General features: G+C 40.9%; 1 protein-coding gene across 4 annotated transcripts in view; it reads left to right on the top strand.

Annotated features, from left to right (window-relative positions):
- Positions 1-14,258, top strand: part of rtkna (rhotekin a) — a 57,006-nt gene that overhangs the window by 23,450 nt on the left and 19,298 nt on the right. The window contains exon 1 of one of the 4 annotated variants that reach the window (XM_061037977.1): positions 5,335-6,482. The exons of the other annotated variants lie outside the window; for them this stretch is intronic. Coding sequence (XP_060893960.1) covers positions 6,459-6,482 — 24 coding nt within the window. The 5' untranslated portion in view covers positions 5,335-6,458. Of the gene's footprint in view, positions 1-5,334; positions 6,483-14,258 lie in introns of those variants that run through there. 4 annotated transcript variants of the gene reach the window in all.

The following is a 14,258-nucleotide window of genomic DNA, read 5'->3' as shown; positions in this document are numbered from 1 at the left end:
TTAATCAGATGGTCTTCTTTGAAAGTGTGGGTAAACTAATATTGTGTTTGGTAATGTGTTTAATTGAGCCTTTAGTGTTCATTTTGTGTTCTTCCATATGGTTGCCATTTCTTTCCAGCTCGTGAGATATACTCCTCACAGGGAACGTGATTGTGTGAGAGTTTATGGTTCGTGCCTTGACTTCATTGATTTTTGTGTCTTTGATGAGGTATTCAGTGTGTGGGGGAGTTTCAAGTGTGGGTGTGGATACATCACGGCTATTTCTGTATGTTTATGTCACCCTTTCTGATGTATGATCTCCGTAACAACAGTATTACCAGCAAAGTGAGGGCGCTGCAACAGAGAGTATCGGGGAGAAAATAATAGAGGCCAGAGACAAAGACCTGTATTATTAAAACAATCCATTTCCAAGTGAGAATTCCCTTGAAGTAGTGAGAATATTCAGCATCATCTGCATCCTTGTGAACCCTTTTTCTTTTTAGATATCTTTTGGGACTGTGTTTGTGTTTGAGGTCTGTTAAATTATGCAAAAATGTCTAATTGAATCACAGCACACTGTATGATATTTGGCCACTTATTTGCTGTGTGCAAGTGTGTCACTGTAGTGAACGTGTGTGTGTGTGTGTGTGTGTGTGTGTGTGTGTGTGTGTGTGTGTGTGTGTGTGTGTGTGTGTGTGTGTGTGTGTGTGTGTGTGTGTGTGTGTGTGTGTGTGTGTGTGTGTGTGTGTGTGTGTGTGTGTGTGTGTGTGTGTGTGTTTGGCACGGGCGACAACTCTGTCATCATTTGGAGAGCTGCCATCTGACCATCTGAGGGTCCGTTTTGCTTCCATCAAGGACAAGGATCTTTTCTCTCTTTCATGTGATCTAATATTGTTATTATTGCTGTCTCTAATAAATGTATTATCTCTGTATCCATGTCTTAATGACACAGTGTCTGTCAGAGACCTAGTAACATCACATGAAAAGCAGTTTGTTTGCTTTAATGTTGCTAATTTGAATCAGAAATCTCAGTTATCGCTGCATCCAGAGACTAGCTCTAGTTTTATGTCACTTCTGTTTTTGGATGCTTTTCCTTGAGAAGATGGATCGCCGTGCTGTGAAGGAAACCCCTGAATGCCAGAAGCAATGTGTCACAGGGGAATTCCAGGTTTTGGAGGCGGGTCAGTTAGCGCTTGAGGGGCTTTTCGGTTGAGGTAGATCTGAGGGCCCAGGCTGCTGAAAGGGGCCTCTTGTTGTGGTACGAGGTGCTGAGAGGCATGACGGAGCTGTTCCACTCCCAAACAACACTCCCCTCACAAAAAAAAAAAAAAAAAAAGACAGCCTCTCTGTCTCACCATGATGAGATCATTGGAACAAACACTGCAGCTGGATAATGTCATAGTTGGGACTTAGGGGTCAAAAAATCAGGGTCATATTAGGAGAAGATGTGTGTGTGAGCCTGTCTGTGAGGGAGGGGTGTGTAAAATACCCATTGAAGGTTAGATTAATTTTACACAAGTTTCTTCTTTGAAGGAATTCAAATAGCAATAATTTTCATGTTCAAATTTGACAATTCTTTAAATTGCTATAAAATCAACAAAAGAGCTCCAGACAATGTTCAAAAGCCTAACTATTGTTGGAACCAACGCATGTTTGACATTTCTGCTTGAAAAATGTCTGAAACGATTAAACGATTATCAAAATAGTGGGTGATTTTTTTTTTTTCAATCAGCTAATGGATTTATTGATTAAATTTGGGAGCTCTAGCCCTTTTTGGTGCCTTCTTGCATACAAACACACAGGACACACACCTTGCACTCATTAGTCATTGTGTCCCCCCCCCCCACCTTCACTGAAGCCACTTCAGGATATCACAGTTAAAGTGTGTCCGTATGTTCACCTATGTCTTTTTAAATCTCTTCATCATTAGGAGATGGAGAGGATAATCCATCTTACCTTAAATAGGCCAGACTGAGGAACTACACAGGGTTCCCTATTGGTCCGGTGCAGAAGCATGGCTTGCTGTGATTGGCAGAGCTCAGACTGGATACCTCTGTTAACCTCTGCTAAACCAGTTCACTCTGGCACACAGCCATTGGTCAGTGTGTCACTGGACAGGGACTGGCTGTTGGATGTTATGCAACTACACGTTTATTATTGAGACACTATTTAAGGCCCACATGAAATAACACACACATAGCTCCTGGCCTCACAGTTGGCCCCTGCAGCTGTCACTGTGAGATATGAGGAGTGACAGTTAGTATAGCTTTGAATATCATCATTGTTGATTCAGCTTGTGTAATACTAAGGTAAATGTTGCCAACGTTACATGGATGTTTATATTTTTTATTTTTCATGTTGCAGAAATGCTGTGTTGAAGATTGTATAAGTATTGTGATTACATAAAAAAGGATTTGCAGATGGAGTGCCACATATAAAGGTGAATGATTATCACCTTGTAACAAGCTTGAAGCTGTAAGCCTGTGATGTTGATGTCATGTCTATTAAGAGCTATGTCCTCAGGATGATTGACACTAGAAGAAATAATCTTACATGCTCTTTGGTCCTTGTGAAAGGTCAAAGTTCAAGTGGTCCAGTGTCTGTCAATGTTGCAGTATGGTCTTAAATGTGAATTATACTTTTTTCTCCTTCCTTGTCTTATCTAAAAAATGGGGATTCTGTTCCGATACAAATGATGAAAGGTAGTTGATAAGAGAGGCAATAATGATGATTGTGTGCATTCTATTGAAATGTTGCAATGTTAATTAAAAAGCATTGGCAGTGTATGTGTTTGTGCATCCACACTATTAAGCTCGATAAATTGCAATAATTGTCCAGTTGTGCCTCTGTGTTTGAAAAATATGTTTAAATGTAGCAAAACAAAGGTGTCACACTTCTGTATTAATGCTCTTTTCTGCCAACTTGCACTAAAACAAATGGAGCTTATCCACAATGCTTCAGTAATTGTGGGTCAGGTTATGTGAAATTGCCTTCTAAGTTCAAACTAATGGCTTTGACAAAAATAATGTGTAAAATATGTGAAGTAGAAACACAGGCTTTCCCATCAGCAGCTGGCATCAACAAAAACACCAGACTCAAGGCTGCACAAGCCTGAAGTGTACAAATGTGTTTTTATCTCATTTACTGTGCTGTTACTCCAACAGAGATAGGAATTAAGATGTAATTCATTTAATTGCATATGAAAGGATTTCATATTAAATGGTGTGAAAAGATGTTCTATAATTAGAGATGTGGCTACAGAAAGCACTTCTATCAATAGGAAGGGAGCTTTAGGGTGTGCAGCAGAAGAGAGAGGAAAAGAAATGCTTGTTTGGGAAAAGTCGATAGGAAGTGCTCGTATCCCAGAGGGAGGCTGAGTATGAGTGAGTCTGGCTGGAGGAATGTCCTCTCATCCTGTGAAATGCAGTGTAATGAAAGTTGGAATGATGTTATCATTCATTCAGCTGGCACTGACTCATTCAGCAGGGAAACCACAGCTGACTCCCTGTGATAATGCAGATTCGTTGAATTATCTGAAGATTAGTTAGGGTTTTTTAGCCCAATGTAATGTCCTTTTTGTTTTTAAAATGGGTGGACAGTTTGAGACAGCAGTTTTTTTGAGTGGAATAATTGCCTAGTTGTCGCTCACTGGGGTTGTTTCCTAAGCTGTGAGTGTAAATGTGTCTGACAGCACTCCTCATGCGGGCTACACGGCAAGGCTCGCTGATGAAACCTTAATCTGATTAACTAGGATATTTACAGCTCTAAGTCCTGAGTTATCAAGGCTCATCTTGTTTTTGTTGCACATGGCTAAAAAAAACAAAGAGATGGTGACATAGATTTATGTAAAAGGGCTGAAGGCGAATGTTGAATACTGCATGACTTTGTCAGGACTCTTGTTGGTTTTTTGAAGCTTTGAGCTTCAGTTGGAGTGTCTTCGGCTTCCACAGTGAATCGCAGGACAACACACCCCTCTCCCCTGCTGTTGTCCTTAGCTAGAGGTCTAGAGAAGCTTTCACCCCAGATGCATTATTGCACCACTGAGATGGACTTTGCTGCCTTTAGCCGAAGCCGCCTGCCCACAGACAGACTCTCTCCTCCTCCCTCCTGATCCTCCTACATGTCATCTGCTGCTTCATCTCCAGACTGCATCTCGTTCCTCTTCTCATCTCACCCACAAACACATAACACAACGAGCGCTGTCGTTATCCGATTTCATCCAGTTTGCCGTGCTTACATCTAGGAAAATGGTAAAACAGTAAAAAAAAATTGTTCAAATGTTTGATAATTTACACTCATCATTACCAGAGGGATATTTAAAAATGTCCTCATTGTGATTGCACTCCATTAATAGTTCTTCAATGCAGATGTCCTGCGTGGTTTATTCCCACACTTAATTCCAGCAATACTCGTCCGTGTTTTTTATTTCGACATGCCCACAAATCACTCTCATACATCACCGGTGGACAAGGCGATACACTCCACTGCATAACAACTTCCCAGCGAGCACACATGCACTGTGCAATAAGCAAAGACAGGCACAACAAGAGAGAGAGAGAGAGAGAGAGAGAGAGAGGCAGAGAGAGCAAGAGTCAGTGGAAACAGGAAAGAAGGATGAAAATATATATTTTCACTGGAACGATCAGTTGTGCTGTCAGTAGAATTTCCCATCAATGCACCAATTGTAGGCTGTGTACCAATATTATATGTGTACACAGTGATGTTCTGATCTTAGCATACTATTTTATTTAATTTTGTCACTCCATCTTCTGTATTTTATTTTATTTTACTTTTTATACTGTGGCATGGTACACAGAGCAAAGTAAGGTTTGTAACAACAAATGTTATGTTGAAATAACCCTCCCACGGGTTGTCAGAAGGGGCCTGAGAAATGAGCTGCCAGCAACTGCATTTTGGTGCTCAGCTTTTGTTAAGGTCAACCAGGGGCCGAAATATCCGCATGGGTCTCCACCAGTACAAAATAAACCGATACAGTGTGAATAGAGCAGTGTATTTCATTCTTTAGTGTTTGGGGGACTACAAGCTGAACAGTCACTTACTTTAGCTCAGCTGGTTTGTTTGTTTCCAGAGTTCAGATGCTGAAATCCTTCATCCAAAAATGTTAAATGATAAATATTAAAAAAAGATGGTGACTTGACTTAAAACATTTGGAAAGTGTTTGGCTGCAAATGTTTAATGTCCGACCCACAGCCACTGCTAATGGAAGACTGGCCGCTGTCTGAAGACTGAGGCAGGGAGTTGTTGTGGTGCTGAACTAAAAAAGAAACATGAACCAGTCCAGACACAACCCTTTTGCCAACAAATCTTATGTAATCACAAATTGAATGGAATTACCTACTTTGTACGGAGTTTCAAACGCAGACACAACATTTCACTGAAATCCATCCACTAATACGCTGCAGCTTCAAGGATGTGGAAAAGGGAATGTTTTGCCTGCACTGTTAACAAGCAAAACAACGTGTTGACTGGTTAGCCTACTTGTAAAAAAAAAAAAAAACAACAAAAACAAAAAAAGTTGAGTCATAACTTAAAAAAAGACCAACCGCCTTTTTTTCCACTGTGGGCGATGTAGGCACACAGCGACCACACAGAGCATTTTACTGACACACTTGCATCCCACCTCAAACCATAGCCTAAACGCAGAGCTGGCCAAATCCTTCTTAGGTCACTTTATTCCTAATAGCCTGAAACCATGCACTGCCATTTGAAAGATTTGAACCACACGAAATGACTTGTCAGCGTGAAGGCTACTGCAATGGAGTGACCCTGAGAGAAAAATAATACATTTTCTCAGTTTCTGTAGGCTATGTCTGTTGGACAATACTGAGGTGACACTGCTGAAAATTGCTGCCAGTGCTCTGAGATTCTCCTCAAGGACCCCTGGAGGTCTCTGGCCACAAATGACTCTCCTCTGCTTGCGCGCAGCTACACTTGGAGTAGAAACACACACACAGAGCCACACACACACACACACACACACACACACACACACACGCACACACACACACACACACACACACACACACGCCTCCTCAGAAACGGCTCTCGGTTGGTCCATCAGTCGGTCACTCTTCAGTCTTCCCTTGTGCTGGCGGCGTTGTGTGTATGATTCCGGACTGGAGCGCTGGAGCTGCTTGAAGAAACGACACCGACGATAATGACGACGAAGGCATCACAGAGAGGGGCTCACACACATGACCGCTGTCGTTCCCACATTACCAAGAGTGCGGTTTGTGATTTCCGCGTGGATCCTTAACAACTCAAGAGGTTTCTTTCGGACTGACAGTGGATGTATTTGCATTCTTTTGCCTTTAAATGGAGCTGCCTCAAAGGGAAAATCTGAGTTAAGGTATTTCACGCGGTGTTTGTGGGACGGTTAACGGACCTCGGTGTTGCGTAAAGAGCCCGTGTTGCCAGTTTTGGAGAGTTGGAAAGCGGACTGCTGCCCGTTGAATAGGATGAATAACTCAATGAATCAAATGGTAAGGTCCTGTTTGTTTTGTGTCGTAACGTCTTTCACCGAAAAGATTCAGGGAACTTCAAGTAAAATGAGACGGAAATTGGCAGTCAGCTGTAATAGCCTACACGTCACTCTTGGTGTTAATTCGTCACCGTCAGACCACGGAGGCTGCCAGTGAGATACTGAGACACATCTCATGGAAGTCCATTCTGATTATGTGCTGAACTCTGTTAGAGGAGATTGCGACGCCACTGTGAAAACGTGGCATTTTAAATTGTCTTGTGGATTTGCCATGTCTGCATCTGTTTCATTTAACACAGTATGTATCTATATTGTACCAAACAGATATGTTCATGAATTCGGCTAACAGTTTATTCAACCAGCACCTGTGGTTTATTAAATGACAACTTTTAGAATGGGTGCTCTCAAGTGACTGTCAGCTTTATTTACTTCAAGTGGGATAAGATAAGTAAATTAACAGAAGATTAAGAGGAACCCGTTTTAAAACAAGATTTCTTAAAGGATTCCTAGATTATTTCATGGACCAGATTTATGCCGAATTGTAGAGTATAGGCTACTTATTGATTTTGTAAAGTCAATCTGTCATTAATATAAGTCTCATCCTTGTGTTAATCAATACTCTGTTCAATTTGCGATATTTAAGAGGGAGTTTGGTTACAGTATCTTATTACTGCAATAGTCTGACCGGTAATTGTGCTTTTTACATCAATGGATGGGAAATGTTATATTTGTTACATTCCCTCTGAGCGTAATGACATTCAATTATAATGGCTTTGAATTATTAACTTCCTTTGTCACCTTAAATGACTCGTTCTCGCGTAGACATATGATGAGGCTCTCTGTGCGTGCTGCTTGCTGGTGGAAATAGTTACATTAGTAAGTGGACTCTTTTTTTAAATTTATTTTGTTTGACTGCACTGTGACATCTCTCCCAGCCTAACAGAGTGGGAATAATGTGACAACTGTGGGATATTACTGCTCTAATGACTTACATCTCCCAGGCGTCAACCTTTCCTCTATCCTGTGAATAAATCTTTCCCTAATGACGTGAACTGGCACCACAAAAATAGCCACACTCCAACTGAATACTGAAGTAGAAAAGACCTGTTTTTATTACAAGATTTGGCTTTTTGTTGCTTTTCCAACAGCATTAAATACAAATAGAAGTCCATGGTTTTCACATAATAGTGTACACGTCTTATGATGCCAGTCCACATAGCAGGGACATGTCTTTACTGCATTCATGTTTCTATTTTAGGAGGCAGTTCCTCTTTGACACATGAACGCTAAACCACAGAAAAGGGCTGCAAGAAAAGGCAGCTTCAAGAAAATGTTGTCCTCATCTGTGTTTTGTCTTTGAGCATGTGTGACGGGCATTGATTAGTTTCCTATGTTTGACAGCCTTTGACCCGCTGGTAGCTGTGACCACTTCCTATAATCAACTTTGTTGTCACCCCTAAAAACCAAATCCATGCTCAGAATAACCGAAACAAATGGCTGCATATGTGTCCGTTGATTGGGCTGACTTTGTTTAACGACAGGCTGCTTCCTGATGCGAGAGAGTGAGTCCACGTTTGAGTCTCGCGTTGATTTTTAAAAGGTCAGCTGCATCAACATCAGTCGGATTAGAAAGAGCAAGTCAGATGTGATCTTTTCGTTCCTAGAAAACAGCCCACGTGTGTGTCTGGATCTCTCTGCATGTGTGTAGAGCGCTCAGAGCATGCTGTGCATTTTGTCTCTGCCACTGCTTTAACCACAAACATCTCAGATCATTAGTAGTGAAAAGGTCACTGATGTGCCAGAGTTCCTCTTAACAGTCTTCTTGGTGCTTTTATTGTGAAGAGATTTTGCTTGTTTTATTGCATGCTTCTGTTAAACCAGTCTTGCTTATCGTGAAATGCATTCCCTGCTTGTACTTTTCATTTGCAATTATACAAGGAGGGAAGCAAGTCAGCATCCTGTGTCAGTCCAATGGCCGTGGAATCCTTCGGCCCGTGTCCTCCAATCAATAAGCACTTACTGCAGAGGAGCTTTCTGCAGTCAAGCCTCTGTCTGTCCACCCAGCTTTCTGTCTCTCTACCTGTCTATCATGATCTTCAATGTCTCCTCTGCTTCTATCTGTCTGTCTCTCCTTCTTCTCTTCCCTCACCTCTGCAGTCACGTGTGTTGTCCTCTCTCTCTCTCTCTCTCTCTCTCTCTCTCTCTCTCTCTCTCTCTCTCTCTCTCTCTCTCTCTCTCTCTCTCTCTCTCTGCCCTGATAGCTTTTTGCTGCTGTGGTGTGCATTGGAGGTCATTCTGTTTTCTCTGCTGATATTGTCCATGGCTTTTTCTCCCAGGAGGCATGTAGCAGGGACTGATATAGGCAGGACTCCCTCGCCAAGCCTTGAAAGCATAGGGGGAGCTGCCCCATTACATTATGTGGTGTGTGTGCAGCATGACAGTGGAGGAGGAGAATTCGACTTTGTTTTGTGAGTCTCCTTGAACCAGTTGTCTGATAGTTTGAAAAATGAGCCACTTACGCTCTACTCTGCCACAGTACTGCCTCGCCGCCTGAGCAATTATAGATCTTTTAACTCTGCTTATACATACACACTCTTCATCTCTCAGAGGGTTTCTTACTCATTTCAGTGACATGTATTCCAAACTTTCACTACCGTCTTTTACATTCAGTTTCTGGATTCAAACGTACACATGAAAAGACAAGTTTAGAAAGTTCCCCCGACAGAGCACGACCAAGCTCTTTCATTCGAGTTCTGTTCTGTTTTCCTTTCTGTTTTTTTGAAGCACGTGTTGTGGTATGCAAAGTGGGTATATGTCCTGGCATACAGGGACATACCCACTGGGCTTTTGCCACTTTGTAAGACAAGAAAAACACAAGACAAGAAAAATAGAGTAAGGGAAGGAACAGAAAGTGGGGGAAATAGGCATACATGGAGAAAGATACCTGCATATTAAGGATCACACACTGAACATCATGTTTATTCATGCTGCTGCAGATTGATATTCTAGGCTCAGGATGCTGATACCGTCATGAGAGAGAGAAGAAGAAGTGATGGACAAACAGAAGACAGACAGACGGACAGACAATTAGAGCGGAGTGATGACCTGACAATATAGAGGGAGATGGTAAAAGGATTGATGGTCAGGTAGCAGAGAGCTCAGACCTGCAGACAGATAATCAGACAAGCAGCTAACGCAGAGCGGCTGGCAACCAATCCACATCTATTTGTCATGTCACTCTGTGGAAGCAGAAGAAGAGCTGTCACTCATTCTTTTCTCGTTTAAAGCTTTCTTTCATTTTGCGCTGCTTCAGCATCCATGATTAGGTTGTGTTTGTTTAACAGAATGCACACACGCACGCATGCACGCACACGCGCACACACACACACACACACACACACACACACACACACACACACACACACACACACTACTGTAGATCAGTGGCAATCTTTTATAATGGAAAATCCATCCATGCTATGCTTCATCCTTCTCCCTTGGCTCTCTGATGAAATGCTGTCATGGCTGTATAGAATCAATAATAATAATATCTAAGATAAAGTCACACACACACACACACCCACCCATCATTTTTACTTACAGGCATCACTTTGCTCACATTGTTCCTCGTTCTGAAATGATTGGTAAATGTTTCGGATTTCTGTTGTGTGAGTGATGATGCACCAGCACCTCATGGAGTATGTATGCAGGAGGATGTGAAAGGGATGCAGTTCAGGAAACATATTTACCAATGTTAGATTATTTGTGTGTGCACATTCCTATTGTAGACTGTAGATTGCCAGGAGCCTTCATAAATACTAACACCCTGAGCATGCAGTGACACCCACACCTTTGTTCTGCATTTGTTCCACAATGGAAAAAAACGTGATTGATATAGGCAAGTTCTGCATTTTAGACGCATTTGACTGAAGCAATATTATATTTAAATATTATATATTATATTTTAAAAAACGTGAACAGGAATTTTTATAGAAAAGAAAAATACATATTCTTTTGACGTGCCTTTTGGATTGATTGCTATTCATTCATTCATTCATTTCTTTATTGACAAGGCTTTGTCCGTCCTTGTTTGTATCCTTTTTTATTAATCGCCTATCCCCTTGACTTTATTCTGATGTTAGTATTTTTATATTTTTAATATGTTTACAGTTTTGATCTTGTCAATTGTCATCAACAACATATTGTTGTATGCATACGTTGACAACGAAGTATCTGATTTATTTTCTTGTGTGTTGTGTTTGCATCTAACCCCACAGGACACAGTGAACTTAATTTAATTCTAATCTACATAAACTTATTGTTTATTATTGAACTCAGGGAATATTAGTTTTACAAAGAAGTACGGAAATGTCATTGCAGTTCTTACACCCTGCTGTGTTACTGGAAAAACTTCCATCACTATACTTTGGTGTTAGATGATTTTAAAAGATGTTCAACAAGCATTTATGAAAGGCTATGATTGGTGTGATATATAGCATTCACCTTAATGAGACTTTTTTTCTCCTTCTCAGCCTGTTTCTGGTGCATTGGCATGTCAGCAGATAGACTGCTGGGTATAGCTCTGTTGTTTCTGAATAAATAATGTGTAGACATTGTGTGCAGCGTTGTTGTGTAGATAAGTGTAGGGTCTTTAGTCTTTAGTTTTTCCCCTTGTTTAAAGGCCATGTTTATATTTTGGCCCCCGAAATCTGCTAAAGTTGTTCTGGAGGGCAGAGATAAAAGCCATACACATGCAAGTCCCCACATTCTGCAACACATTATATCTTGTTCTATTCACCCTTCAGTTGCTTTATCAGCCTCTTTGCATGTCACTGTGTGTCACAGGCCTGTAGACACACACACACACACATATATTACACATTCACAGGGATATTTCAAGGGTTAATGTGTACCATTAGTAACTAGAGCAGGCTGTAAGTGCGATGAAGTGGCACTATGCAGGAACCAAAGTGACAGACTGAGGGACTGTGAGTGGATCTCACCTTACACGTGTTCCCTATGACATTAATATGGCCACCGTTAATCAAGTGGAGCGAAACAAATGCTACTTTTATTATCCTGGCTGTGGTGGAAATAATCCTTGCACATTCATTGCAGCCATTAATTAATGGTGTACCGCAAGGCTGTAAAACTGTCTTTGGTTTAAAAAAAAAACCAAACAGCAACAGTTTGCAGTCTTATATTCGAGATCCAGATTCACTTTTTAAAGAGTGGAAGTCTTTTTTTTTTATTTCAGGAAACCATAAACTGTGTATCTGAGCATGTTAGGGTGCAAATACTGTCGTCTCTGAGTTAATGAAACTGGTTATTAGATATACTGAGATACAGTTATTTCTTCCAGAGACTGATTTGATTATCTAAACTTGTGTGGCCAATTTCCCCCTGGAGACAATACAGTTTATCTATTCTAATATGGAATAGATAGATATCTAATCTCATATCCTTCTGATTTCAGATACTATTCCATTGTGTTGATGTAGTTTAAATGCTCTAGGCCTATGCTACCAACCTTACGTCAACACAAGTGCTGCCCTGTGTTGTCTGTTGTCTTGCATATTAAAAAAACACTGTCCATTTTATTGATGGGATTTTCCTGTGATATTGTGTAAAATACTTCATTAAAACACTGACACATTTTAAATTCTCTGCTACAAACACTGATGTTGTCAGATATTATGTGATAAATAATATGAAACCAATTCTTCAAAGGTAGGTTAGACCAGTGTACTGACTGATACCCTTACCAGACTTAAGGGGGTATGTGATTTTGGTTTTAGAAATGGAGCAACCCCTGTTTCAGTTGTGATATAACTTCACCAGCGCACAAATGCTAGAATCTATGTTTAACCACAGACAGACACATTCTCCAGCCGTCCACCATTGGTCCCTTCCTTGGCCTTTTTCCCTCAGGGCACAGTTCTCAGAGGGTCAGTTTAGTCATATCCTGCTTTGCTTTGACGCAGCTTATAATAAACCCCATTCTTGCCAGTCAGGCCTTGTTATCGTCCATCTCTGTATTGTGCACCATCATGGACCTCAACTCCTCTCAAACAGATCTCACGTGGGGGCAGTACATGTGATTACATATACACATGTGGCCTTAAGTCTAAATAAGGCAACAGTAGCAACAGCAGTGATGAATAATAGATAGTGATAAAAGACACTTTGACTTCAGTACAGAGCTCTGGTTGGAAAAGAGGCTGTGAAAGAGAAAGACGAAAAGAAGAGAGACAGGGAGAGAACATGGCTACATTTATATTGATTGCAATATTTCAGTACAGGCAAGGACAACGACACGCTATGAACAACATTCAATGATTACTTTAAGCCCTCTATAATGTTCAAGCTGTATGAAGAACATAACCAAATGGCGGAGTTTCCATGCAGGAGAATTTGAAGAAGATAAGCAACGAGATTAGGTTATGGACCATCTGTGTGATTACATGGTTAAAAATAAATATCCTGCTAGTATGGCTGTCAGTCAGAACACTCCAGACATGGCAAGCTTTCCCTGCAAATTACATAATAATATTATCCAGTTTAAATCAAAGTAAGCTGGGTACATCTCAAATGAAAGTGTGACGTGTCTGGCATTCAGGCTGGATTTCTCATGTAATATTAGAATTTAGAAACTGAAATGCCAAATCAAGACCAAAAATAATGCATCTTAAATCCTTTATTCTGCCTTGTGTCCAGTTTAGTGTCAAGTGGAATACAATCTACAGACATGTTGGATTGGTGAGATTGTCAATCAAATGTCTTGGTTTTACACAAGATTCAACCTTTTAAAGTGCTTTTCTTTTAACCAAGTTACAATTTAGCTTTTCAATATGAACGAATGGATAGACTGAGACCGTTAATGTCTTTTCAGGTTCATCTGTATTATCATCTGTATTCATCTGCTTTGCACTTAACTGCACCACTCCATGCATTTCTAAAACATAGAGTAATGGTAAAAGAAGAAGATAAAGAAAAGAGGAGAGTTTGGCACACTGACATGCTAGTTAGGCTGGCTCGACTAATTAGCCTAGATTTCTTCATCCTGATTCAGACAAGGAGGAAAGCTCAGGATTACTGAGCCGAGCACTGTGTCGATGTTTGTGTGTGTGTGTGTGTGTGTGTGTGTGTGTTGTGTGTGTGTGTGTGTGTGTGTGTGTGTGTGTGTTGTGTGTGTGTGTTGTGTGTGTGTGTGTGTGTGTGTGTGTGTGTGTGATTTGTGTCTCTGACATTTTGTCAGTCGGATGACATTTTTCCGAGGCAGTGGGGTATGGATGCACTTTTTTTTTTGCAAAGTGTACTAATAAGAGCTTTACAAATGTGTTGCTCATCCAGTGTTAGCATTCGTTTTTGGTAGTGAGATAACTTGCCACCCATGAGGATGAAAAGGAGCTTACTGGTATGGGACCCAGCAGGGAAGCCACTCTCCTTCAGGGAACTGTGGCACGATGACCTCTTCCATAAGCCCCTCCCTATGTCCCTGTAACTGTTCCTCATCGGCCATCTGCCTGTTACTATCTCCTTCACCACTAACATTTATCCATTATATACCTCTCTCGTACATTAGGGAAATTTAACATGTTTTCAGATGGATTTTGTTTAGCTAATAAAACACCTCATTTTGTCCTGATTGCCAACAGGCAGGGAAAAGTAGATATGTTTCTCCTGGAGATATTCACGTTGATTCTGCATTTTTACACCATTGATCTAGATCAGTGGTGTAAAAAAAACTCGACACTGTTGACCAATCACAGGCCAA

This window comes from Labrus mixtus, chromosome 5 (assembly GCF_963584025.1).
Source record: "Labrus mixtus chromosome 5, fLabMix1.1, whole genome shotgun sequence".
Classification (NCBI taxonomy): domain Eukaryota; kingdom Metazoa; phylum Chordata; class Actinopteri; order Labriformes; family Labridae; genus Labrus; species Labrus mixtus.
This window is presented reverse-complemented; position numbering and strand designations above follow the sequence as displayed.